This window comes from Tribolium madens, unplaced genomic scaffold (genome assembly GCF_015345945.1).
Source record: "Tribolium madens isolate multiple individuals breed KSU strain unplaced genomic scaffold, Tmad_KSU_1.1 Scaffold_91;HRSCAF=231;Tcas5.2_LG7, whole genome shotgun sequence".
Lineage (NCBI taxonomy): Eukaryota > Metazoa > Arthropoda > Insecta > Coleoptera > Tenebrionidae > Tribolium > Tribolium madens.
Genome location: NW_025401063.1, coordinates 13,403,516 through 13,415,733, shown reverse-complemented (window position 1 = coordinate 13,415,733; position 12,218 = coordinate 13,403,516). Strand labels below are relative to the sequence as shown.

Sequence of the window (12,218 nt, the reverse complement as noted above, 5' to 3'; positions counted from 1 at the left end):
AAAGTCAAATAAAATCACAAGTCAAAAGTTAAAACGGCAAAATGGGCTCGAATTAGTGAATTAGTCGCCGACGTATAATAACAGAACCGTTCTTTTTTGAAGGTAAATCATAAATTTAGTTACTAAATTAATCATCTTTTTGATCATGCCATTTTACCTTTCGGCTTGTCATTTTATTTGACGTTTCACAGACATACGTTTTCGGATCCAAGGATGACTCGATTACAAATTATCTTGATCTCTCGATATGTTATGCATTATTTTATAACGAAAGGAGGAATAGTTAGGAGTGCTATACAAAACATCATCTTTAATGTTTCTATTCGCAGATGAGATTTCATTCAACATTGATAAAGCGAAAACAATCCAAAAATAAAGACTGAACGAACACTCTTCACTTCTTTTGCAGAGTTCTCTAAATTTAATATTCTTGTAAAGGATGCTAACGCCAAGAGTGGTACTTTAAAATAACAATCCATGTGGATCCATGTGGTGTATTATTACTATTTATTAGTTTGTAAATTAAATAAAAATCTGTACTGCTATGAATTTAAAAGATTCTACTATGAAACAATGCAGATAATTATGAATGAACTATTTTTTTAAGAATGTATTGTATATATATAATTTTTCCAGGGTATTGAAGAATACGAAAACACCTGCGTTAAAATTACCATTTAGAAGTTAGAAATTCTTGCGAGGTTGTGAAACGCATGTTCAAAGAATTATTATCCATAATTTATAATGCATTTCCCAGTCTCACTTCATAAATCAAAGTAAACAATTATGTGAATTTAACGCATATATTTTTCCATAATTTATAAAATTAAGAGATTATAATAAAATAATGTCGGTTACTTGTCGCTTAAAATAATTAAAATTAATAGCTATAATTAGAATTGGAATAACTAATAGTGTCTGATTAACATAAAAACAAATAAGTTGTAGACATTCATAAAGAATTCCTGATAAGATGTCATAATAATATGTATTTTTTTAATAACATTATTTCTCATGTTAGTGACCCTCAAAAGTTACTTTCGATAATTTTCAATAAAAAAAAAATAATTTAACTTGAATGATCTGAATGTTTTAGAAAGTTCCTTCTTTGATGTTAAAAACTCCCTCAACCCTGACACGAATACGGTAACTCTAAACCATAGTCTATTTTAAACAATTTACTTTGAGCGACTTTGTTGTAACAAGACCTGCCTGCCGACTATATGAACTTGAAATTTCTCCATTTCACGTGTTGCTGCATTAGGTTTCATTGTAACATTGTCTCTGACGATTCAGAAGCTGTTTTCTTTGAAACGTCGCAGCGTTGTTGCGAAAAATTTATGCAAATTAAAACAATTATTTCCACGAAAACAATATAATACAAAACAAAATTCTCACAAATTAAACAGTTTTTGAAACTGTTAATTAGCTGATCATTTTATGTGAGTCGTAAAAAGCAGTTCCTTTATTCAACTCATAATTATATCCAAAGTCTCTACGACTTCTCGAATTAATAAAATTAGAATGACGATGTCAAATTCTATTAGAGAATTTATTTATGACCTGATCATCATATGGTTCAAAATAATGTCAGCTTAATTTTATCAAGACATTCATTACACAAGCTGGTCTAAAAGTATGACTTTATGAGGGTTGTATGGCTCAATAAATAGTGGCACCACAGAATAGGTCTTTTGCACGATAAAAATTAATAAATCAACAACAAATAAAATGTTAGAAAAAAAAACTTTCATACATACCTAATATTTTAATATCCACGTTTTCTTTGAAATGTAATGTTAATTGCTTTCGAAAAAAATTTCAGGCTCATTATTAGGTACTCGTGAGACACCCTGTTAAAGTTCTTGCATTTTGGTAATAAGATAAGAAAATCTGACTAAAGTTGTAAGTAATTTTAACTATGGAACCCAATAAAGAATCATTTCGGCTAATAACTACTCCTACTTTATTATTTATAGATACCTGTACCGCTATAAGCAGCTTGCGAATAATGCCGCAAATACGTGAAGAATAATATAAAACTCTTGAGGTGGGTTTACAGAAAGTGAATTAAATCAAAATTAAGTTAATGGCAATTAAGTTCAAAATCCTGAAATCTTTCATCAAAATTCAGCCAAACACGTAACGAATTAAATTTAATTGCAATCAAATATTTATTTTAATTCGGCTTCTATAAACCCACCCTTGGCCTCTTGTCGTTTTATTAGCTTTTGCAAGTCGTTTTATTATCTTTTGCAATCGTCATAAATATTTTTTTAGGTCCCACTGTTGAAGTCAGATTCCCATACCCAAACGTATGTTACCATTTTTACCTACCATTTTATGTAAAAAAAAGAAAAACACAAAGTTTACCACACGATAAGACATTTCGAGTTAGTAGAATTCTTTGTAACAAGCGATTACATTACGACGAAAAGTCAAAAAAACTGACTCATGCCACAATAGAAAACTCCCATTTCCTTGATAATCTCCCAGAAAGTGGAGATTATACTGTAAGTACATACAAATCTACGGTGTTTACATTATTTAAAGTAAGCAACTGATATAATTACACAATGTTTAAATACATATTTTAGTTAATAAATTTCCAGATCTACGTAGTGCGGTCATTGATTTTTAGTATTTCTGATTGCAGCAGTGTTTTAAACAGATTATTTTCCTCTATTTAAATCTGTTAATCACCATTTACATGTTTCTCGTTTATTACCGAGTTTTATGGGATTGAAAGAATGTTGAATTTCAGAAATCAAAAACAATTTTATATCTTGTGGGTCATGAAACACATTTTTACTTTTTCGCTTAGACTCTGTTTATGTGTTTAATGATTGATTTATTTTACTTGGGATTTACAAAAATTCCGTGTTACTCTTATTTTAGGGCAATTGCACTCTGTTAAATTTCAAAGGTGTTATCAAGTTGTGTTATATAATACTTAACTATAATTCTGTTTGGGTTTTGTCTACAAATTTTGTAATAAACGGGGCAAAAGTAGAATTATACCAATTTAATACAAGTTTTAGACATAATGACTGTATAGGCAAAAAACTGCTATAACCGTCAGTTTACCACAGAATAATTCGTTTTAAGAATTGCCGTGTGTGGGCTGTATTGCACCATATTTTGTGACGTTTTATTGACATTTCACCCTCTATACCCACTCATTCTCTCACCAGGGTAACATAATATTACCACTTAATTTAGACCTCGATGCGGAAGTAAGTATATTTCCTGCCATAATTAAAAGATCAAGACACAAAATCAATAATCCACTTAGGGAAATGTATTTTCGTCCATTAATAATTCCATGTATCGTTGACAGATTACTTTTTTTGTATTTTATCTTAAATCAACAACAACTGTTGACGTGTTTAATATAGTCTGATATAAACATATAGAATGTATCACCCGGATATCGTATGAACGAATTAACTATACTCAGCATGTGAAAAATAAGGCCTTCCTCTGGAAATAGGCGTTTAACGCCGGAAATGTTTTAGATCACGGATGTGAACAGTGGCGTAGCATCATAAAAAAATATCAAAGTTAGATGTGTTGATTTAAAACTTTAATAAAAAAGTTTTCAAAAGATTGAATAAAATAAATGCAGATGTTTCATTCTCGTTAAAAATAATTTTCTGGTTTTATTAAAAAGATAGATCAAAAATGATTTTTTTGAAAACTCATTTTAGTCCCTAAACAGCAACGATTCGTCCGCAAAAACTGTCTTCTAGGTACTTGTAACAAAAATAACTATTTTAGGGCAATGATCATCTTAGATTTTTAACTACAAATTAACCTACTGTTAATTTTTATCAAAATCCTAAAGAGTAAAAATATGTAGAATCCCTAATTTGTGCCCATTAAAAATTAAAAAGATTAGCAAAAAACGCGGTTATGAATTAAAAAATCAGGAGAAACAATTTACATATCGAAACAACCTGTATACTACAGTCACTACAGGGTGTGACGAAAAGATGAGGACAAAGAGTAACCTGAGAGTCCTCAGGTCAAAATAAAGCCATTTAAAAAGACGCCAAAGTTTGAAAATTGTTCTCGTTTCTCTTTAATAAATTTTTAATGGAATAAACGATTTTTTCAAAGTTGGCAGAAGCAATTTGTCCTATTTCTTTTGTTTTATTATTATCATTGTAAAGAACTTTCCTTAACACATTTTAAGTCATCTTTTTTATTATACGTTATCCGAGTGTTAGATAGATAAAATGATAATCTCGCTTAATTTCAATATTTATGAATTTTTTTGTTTTTTTGTTTAAATTATTTATTAATTACATTATTGTTAACTAGCACAAACATATACATAAAGAAACTAAAACGTAGAAATTTTTCTAACACATCTTTAAACAATAAATAAAAACAATAAATCATCAAAATACATATGTGGTTTTGACAGCAAATTGCCTGTATCAAATTTCATAAAAATTGATTACTCAATTAAAAAATTATTAAAGAAAAACGAAAATAATTTTTAAACTTTGGCGCCCTCTAACTTTTAAACGGTCCAACTAGGTAAGTTGGGTTAATTAAATTGCTTTATTTTAACTTGGGGACTTTCAAGTTACTCTTTGTTCCTATTTTTTGTTTTTCGTTACACCCTGTATATTAAAGATATACCTACTTGTAAAGTTTGCGTTGTCAAAATATTATTGTTTACAAACTTGTAATACTATAACGTTTTGAGGTTGTGAGTATTTGGTAAATGATGAGACAGAGGATGCATAACTTATATTTTTGTAATACCGTACAAGGTGAATAAAAAGTATAAAACTAAGCGGGTTTTTTGCCTTCGGAAAAACGATTAATACAAATTAAAATACTATAAAACTTGGATTGTGTTTTCAAAATGAAATTTTGTTTTGTCTTTAAGTTGTGTGATTTTTAATGTCAAAATGGCAATTTATAAATACGTAAGAAAAATATTTTTTCAATAAAAATTAAATAAAATGTAGATAGTTGTAATCCTTAGATCATAGTAAAAAAGTTTTATATTAAATTGCTCTTTAATGAGAGGAGTCACCTAAAACCTTTTGCGTACGTGGTGCATACCGCATTTTTTTGTTAAAGCTCCCAAAACACGAATTTACACCTCTTATTAATTAAAAAAAATTTCGTTACCATAGTAACTAATTTTATTTTTTAGTCCGCAAAAGCTGTTTGGGGACTGAGTACCTAAAATAACCGTTTTGCGTACGATTTTATTGAGTCCGGAAAAGACTCATTTTAGAGACCGTATACAAAAAAATAGTTTATTCATAATTATCTGCATTGTGTCATAGTAGAATCTTTTAAATTCATATCAGTACAGATTTTTATTTAATCTACAAACTAATAAATAGTAATAATAGTAATAAATGATAATACACCAAACAGTACATGGATTGTTTCTTCAAAGTACCACTCTTGGCGTTATCATCCTCTACAAGAATATTAAATTTAGAGAACTCTTTAATGTAAAAGAAGTGAAGAGTGTTCGTTCAGTCTTTATTTTTGGATTGTTTTCGCTTTATCAATGTTGAATGAAAGCTCATCTGCGAATAGAAACATTAAAGATGATGTCTTCGGGAGCGTATACAAAAAATATATATACTAGGCTTATCTTCAATTTGTCCTTTTGCTATGTTTATAATTAGACAAATAATAATAACTAATATTCCTAGAATGTAACTAAACAGGGCTTTCTGACGTTGTAAAACCAACTTTGTTATCTTTTTAAATAAATAAAAGTTAAATTGTCCTTTTTCGCAATAACGAGCCAGAGTGTAGGGGAGATGACCCGGTGCTACAGGTGCCCGCATTTGCATCCCGGCCTCCCTAACTGTAGCCGGAAGTTCCGGCGACGAACTAGCAAGTAGTGCGTCAGTGTGGTCGTGGGTTGATCGAGTCCGCCGGAAAAAAATCGCAGTCCTGCGGGATTGCCGGGAAGCAGGAGTAGTCAGGCAAGCCCAAGCACCATGACCGAGAGGGTGCGTGTGTCTGCGTGTCCGCGTGCGCAGAGTCCGCACCCAGACGGCTTATCGAACCCCCGCCCTACTCACCCAACAGGAGCAACTTGATGTCCTTGGCAGCCTGGATGCCATCCTCTTTGAGGTTCTTTTCGATCTGCTTGCTGCGAGCCAGGGCCGCCCGCTCCTCCGCCGAAGAAGTGCACCCCATCCTGCAGGTTCCCTCCGTGCAAAACGTCGCGCCGGCTGATGGTGTCTTCCGTGGCCGAAACTCGCACTCACTTCCAACTAGCACCGGAGGTTGCGACGTTGCCTCCGTCCACTAGACATAGCACAGATTCGCGCCGCTATCACTTCTTCCTTCTACCGATTCGATCTATCAAACTCTATGTGCACCAGAAATTTTGACACAACGGAGCTCGACGCGTCCGCCTCGAACGCACATTCGCTCGATGCTGGGCGCCGGCAGGTGCGCAAGCGCCGACAATACGCATGGGCGCCGTCGCCCTCGACTACGATGCGTCGTCGACGCCGCCGACGCCGCCTGCTACCATCAAGGTCTTCTTCAGCTATCCGATACCGAGCGACGGTCACTCCGCTGGTCGTTCGCTTTGTGCTTTGTTTGATAACTGATAAGCAAAAGCCAGCGGTCGACCCGGACTATAAAATCGCTATTTTGATATGATTGATGTGATGGTCAGATTTACGACCGGCTAAATATAGATCGAGACAGGAAAGTTAATTGAATTTGATATGAAATGAAGGATTGTTGACTTGTGAAGATGAATGCAAACACGGCGACTGAAACATGGGCGCCGATTTTTTTAACATGTCCCGGTGAGGCATCCGTTACGCGCAGAAAAGAAATCCCTACTTCTAATTAAATAAAATTGTTGAAATTTTTCACACTTACCTAGGCATTGGTAAGGTTCATTTCATAATTTTTTTGACAATTTTTCATTTACAAACAAAGCCAAAAAAAGTACTTTTCTCCGAAAATGTTGAATTATAATTTTTATACTGACCTACGCAGATTCACTTCCTGTAATTGTTTACCAAATTAGAAAAAAAATACTAATTAGATTTTGAATTAAACGCAATTTTCCATTTTAACTTTGAAAATCATTTTTATTTATGACCTGCTACTTGTGCCATCATAAATTTAAGTGACAATGAGGAACTGTAATTGTGGTAAGATTCCAAGATTTACAACAATAAGAGACTTCAAAGTGGTCGGCTACCAGTAAATAATTCTTTTGTTGGAAAATTATACCATTTAGTCATAAATCACGGGTCTGGTTTGTGTTTAAATAAAAAAGCGATTATTTAGCTAACCAAGTCAAAATTTGTAATTGTGATATCAAAGTTTGACAGATTCATTTAGTGTAAAAACTTTATAGGTAAATTAACGGAAAGTATTCATAAAACACACAAAATTCATTTATTATCAAAAAAATTAGAAAAATTCTCAAATATACCCTATCAATAATTAGATATACAGGTGCGCCAGAACTCGCGCCCCAGGGAAAAATGCCATATAAGCTACAGTGATGGACAGTGAATTTCGTCCACCCAATTTCTATGACAGATTAAAAGTGTAAATTAGTCTTTAGGTTTTCCTAACCTTGTTTCAGAATTTTGATTAACGTTTGTCATGTTGACAGAATGCTTGATGCTTCTTGTTACTTTTTACCTTTGTCCTTTGAAATGGTAGTCCTTGGTATGCCCAAAACTATAGAGACACGTCTTTGAGACATACCCTTTTGTACCAGAGAGATAATTTTTATTTTATTAAACGCACTTACTGCTGGCATGTTTGAATTTGATTAAATTTGACAATACGTATTTGAATGTCAGTTATCATGACAATAAAGCACAGACTACAGTGAATTTTTGTGAATTCACAGAAATTGGGTGGACGAAATTCACTGACCATCACTGTAAGATACCAGGAACATGGAAAAAATGTTAAAAAAAAATTATCTATAAAAATTTCGAAGTTAGGAGGGTTTAAAGTTTGCACTGTGACTATTTATTTCTGTTGGAAAAATAATTTTCCAAGTTTTTTTGCTATAGGCTATTAAAAGAGGAAACAAAGAAGCTGTATCCTAAGTTGTAACTCTGTTCATTGTTATTTGTGGCTTTTATTGGCAAAATTTTTGTCCCTTTACTAAATAATTGTAAAAAAACATATACAAGATCATCAGTATCATTAAATAGATATAAAAAATGTCAAATGTGAAAAAATAAATGTCAAAATTTTTTGACAGATAGAATTTTTTAAACATTTTTTTCATGTTCCTGGTATCTTACCTTACTTAAAAAATTTCTCTGGGGCGCGAATTCTGGCGCACCCTGTATGTAAGAAATATCGCCAGTTTTAATTAATTTGAAGTTGCGATTTATCAAGTTCGAGTAACCGATGCCCCACTCGGTATAAAAAAGAAGCGAACTTCTACAGCGACTCTTATTCTGGGATCCGTGGATCACAGAATGACCGCATAAATTTTCTTACATCAATACGTTTCTGAGTAACATTATAAAAGTTCACAAACCAGGCATACCAATCAATATAACAACACGTATTTTGGCACCAAAAGAAGTTTGAACTTTGTAGGGATTCGCTTCAAGAACATGACTTTTCATTAGGAGTCTGGCTGGCACTGCTCTGGCCAATGGTCCGAAAATAATCTTCTAACGTAATTTAATTTTGGTGTTTCTGGTAATTATTTTTTTGCGCTGAATGATTCTTTATGTTTTTCTAAGAGGACTAGACAAAAATTAGAGAATCAAAATTTTAACTATTTTTGCGTTTAAGTAAGTAAGGTCAAGTTAAATTTGTTAATTTTCGTTATTTTCATAATATGTATGTGGAAACTGGAAATGTGATTCTCACAAAGCACCTTTCATCGTTATTAGTAGTGTAAAAATGTACTTCTACATTAATTATCTCGTTTTCTTCGGATAAACATAGACAAAGTTTTCTAAGTGTCTACTAGAAAATAATTTCATCCTAGAAAACGGTGGGGTAAATACAATACAAATTGTATTGAAAAGAATCAGTACCAATTATATTAAGATCGGTTGGACAAAGAACCTATACTAAGCGTTTAATGTAATTTTGAGATACAGAATTTCCGGAAAATCGCGCACCTTCGTGACACTGTATCATAGAGCAATGCCCTAGACAACAAGAAAAACGTTTAAAAAATTCTATCTATAAAAATTTCGAAGTTATGAGAGTGTAAATTTTGCATTTTGACTCTATTTATTTCTGTTGGAAAAATAATTTTCCAAGTTTCTTTGCTGCAGGCCTAATGGCCTGCTTCTAATAAAGAGAAAACAAGGAAGCTGTATTCTAAATTGTAACTCTGTTTAATGTTATTTGTGGCTTTTACTGGCAACATTTTTGTACCTTTACTAAATACCTATAAGAAACTATCAGTATCATTAAATAGACATCAAAAATGTCAAATGTCAAAAAATTAATGTCAAAATTTTTTCAGTACCCAATTACTCCTTTTTAAGGAAGGGTGCAATTTTCCGCACACCTATATATGGTAAATTTCAAGATGATACATTTTTTCAAAATTAATTAAAATGAAAACACCTCTACCTATAGTGATTTAGCAATGCAAATTGCTCTTTCTCCCTACTCATGCATTATAATTAATTTAACAATCCTAATAAGAATAGCGGGTTTTCTCAATAGTGAATTTCGACCATTATACAGTCCGATCAAAAAGTCTGTCTATCAAGTAAGCCTAGAAATTTAAAACGTGTGTCTGCTGAAGATAAAATGTCACAATGACAAATAAGAAATGTCAAAATAATTTTTATGTAAACTGTAACAGCCAATTGTGGTGAACGATTTGTCTGAATAAACTGAATAAACACCAACTACATCTCATTTTAGGATGTTTTAAGACGCAGTAATTTTTGCCATCTAGCTGACATAGGTACCTACGTGCGAACTGCCAGGCGACATACGTCCTCAACTTGATAGAAAGACTTTTTGATCGCACTGTATTAATAAACCTTTTAACTAACTTGCCATTAACCACTTCTTAAATCAAGACTGTAACTCACAATAAACCCAAAATAGCTTCCACTTAATCATTTAATCCTTCACGGGTGCACGACGGATAGGGCGGAGTGGCTCCAAGCGCCAAATCCTAGGAGGCGCCTCAGTGGTAAAGAGAAAAATATTTTTTTTCCTTTTTGAAATTGTTTTTTCATTTTTATGAAAATTAAACAATATTGAGAAACAATATGTACAATTGTTCCTTTAATTCTTTTGTAAAACTTTGATCAATCAGTTCGAGAAAACAGTTTGATGGATGGATTTACAAATTTACTGGGCAATGGGGGGTGCATTAAGCTGTAAAAACACATAAAAACATCAATCTCTCCACCAATATTTGTAAAGTGGCGGTATATTTGCTAAAACAAGACAAAAAGTTACTTTTTTCTATTTCCTTTAAATCAATGTTGATTTTTCAAAAAATCGTTCAAGAATATTGTAAGACATTTATTCCAGTTTTTGAAACTACCCTTGCATTCTCTGTGCGGTCATTGGTTGTAGAAATGTCGATGATGAAAGACAAAAGGACTCTTTTTCACTTAAAGTCAGATATCTCAGCGATAAATTGATGTAAAAAAGCTGAATTAAGAGATGATCCGGCCTATGCATTGATGTAACTAAAAATAAATTAGTCCGTGGACCAAAAACAAAAAAAATATATTTTTTTTTCGTGTTATTTTTAAGATTGCGTGATAACTGTAAGAAAGAAAAAAATTTTGCCAAATGATCTCAAGACTAAAAACTTAAAGCCTCAAAATATTTTTTTAATCTAGATGCGACTATTTTTAACGAATAAGATACAGCCTTTCAAAAATCACCAAAACATTTAGTAAATTTTTTTGTTTCTTTAATTTTTTGGAGTGATGTCCGCTACAAAGGATTCGAGACGTTAGTATATTGAAAACAAGATTACTCTCTTAATATACAACAGAATTTCAAGTATTATACATCAAAGTTTTTTGTTTTTGAATTCTACAGGCCGATACGTTAAGATTTTTTAATAAAAATGTAATACCTTTAAAAAAAGAACAAAAATGCATAAATGCTGAACTTGAAAACAACTTTACTCAGTCATTTTTCAAGTAATCGATCTTAGTTTTTGTAGGATAATTTAAAAGAATATTCTATAGGCCGATGCGTTGGCATTTTTTTGAAAAAGTGTTTTGTTTTTGAGATATTGTGATTTATGTAAAAGTACAGATATTTAACGGTAGACCTAAAGATTCGTTAAGGTAAGCAAAGAGGAGCGCATAATTGTATCTCGCTCCATCCTAAAACTTGCCTTGGACCGGAACTGACGACGGATAAAAGTCTCTCCTAGTAGTACTGTTTAACTTCTGTTTACTTATTATTACTTTTTTTTTGATGAAAGCGAAGATAAAATTGAAATAGTAGAGAGGTGATTGATGACCAAGGGTTAGCAAAAGCTGAGATACGATGAAGTAGCTACCACCAAGGTTTCTATGTATACTACTTTATTCAATCAGCCTCCTTAAAGAACAGGAAGCGAATAAAAAATTTGTCAAATTTTGACGTACCTATGACAGTTCAGGTTCGGAAGTGAACACTTCCCAACTGAACTGTATACATGCTTCATATCAATTCTTAAAATGAAATATGTCATACTTTCCAACTTTTCACGTGTAGGGTAATTTGATTATTACTTTATGATTGTGAATAAAGAGAATGACTACTCGTATTTTGACATCTGTTACTTCTGAATGCTACAGACTAAAAAAATTAAGAAAAGAGACAAGTCCAAACAGATAGCTTAGAATTCATTTCAGTCATAAAATATGGTGGATACAAAATTGTTCATGCGGCCGTAAATTCAATGGAAAAAATATTTACCGAACTAATTCATTAAAACGATATTTTCCAACTACAAAATTATTACAGTAAAACATGCTTTAAAGTTTACAGGACGGGCGTACGAAATAAAACTTAAGTTAGCTTGATATAATACGGTTTTCCCTTAATAAGACTGTCTTATTAAAACTGTTTTAATTTGGATTTAAGATCAAACATTCTCCTCTGTTGATTTGCTACGACTCAAAAGTTTCTTAAACAAGTGCTTACTATATTTACAAGCAGTTAAAGTAGAGGATAAGTGGAAAGTGGAAGTAAGGTTCTAACGAGATAGCAGTAGCTGT

At 32.2% G+C, this 12,218-nt stretch overlaps 1 protein-coding gene across 1 annotated transcript in view; it reads right to left on the bottom strand.

Moving 5' to 3' along the window:
- The window catches only part of LOC123011177 (guanine nucleotide-binding protein G(o) subunit alpha), a 32,309-nt gene extending 25,792 nt beyond the window's left edge, over nucleotides 1–6,517 (bottom strand). Inside the window, exon 1 of the mRNA XM_044408503.1 lies at nucleotides 6,075–6,517. Within this exon, the coding sequence (XP_044264438.1) occupies nucleotides 6,075–6,192 (118 nt within the window). The 5' untranslated portion in view covers nucleotides 6,193–6,517. The remainder of the gene's footprint in view (nucleotides 1–6,074) is intronic.
- Between the last annotated feature and the right edge of the window lie 5,701 nt (nucleotides 6,518–12,218).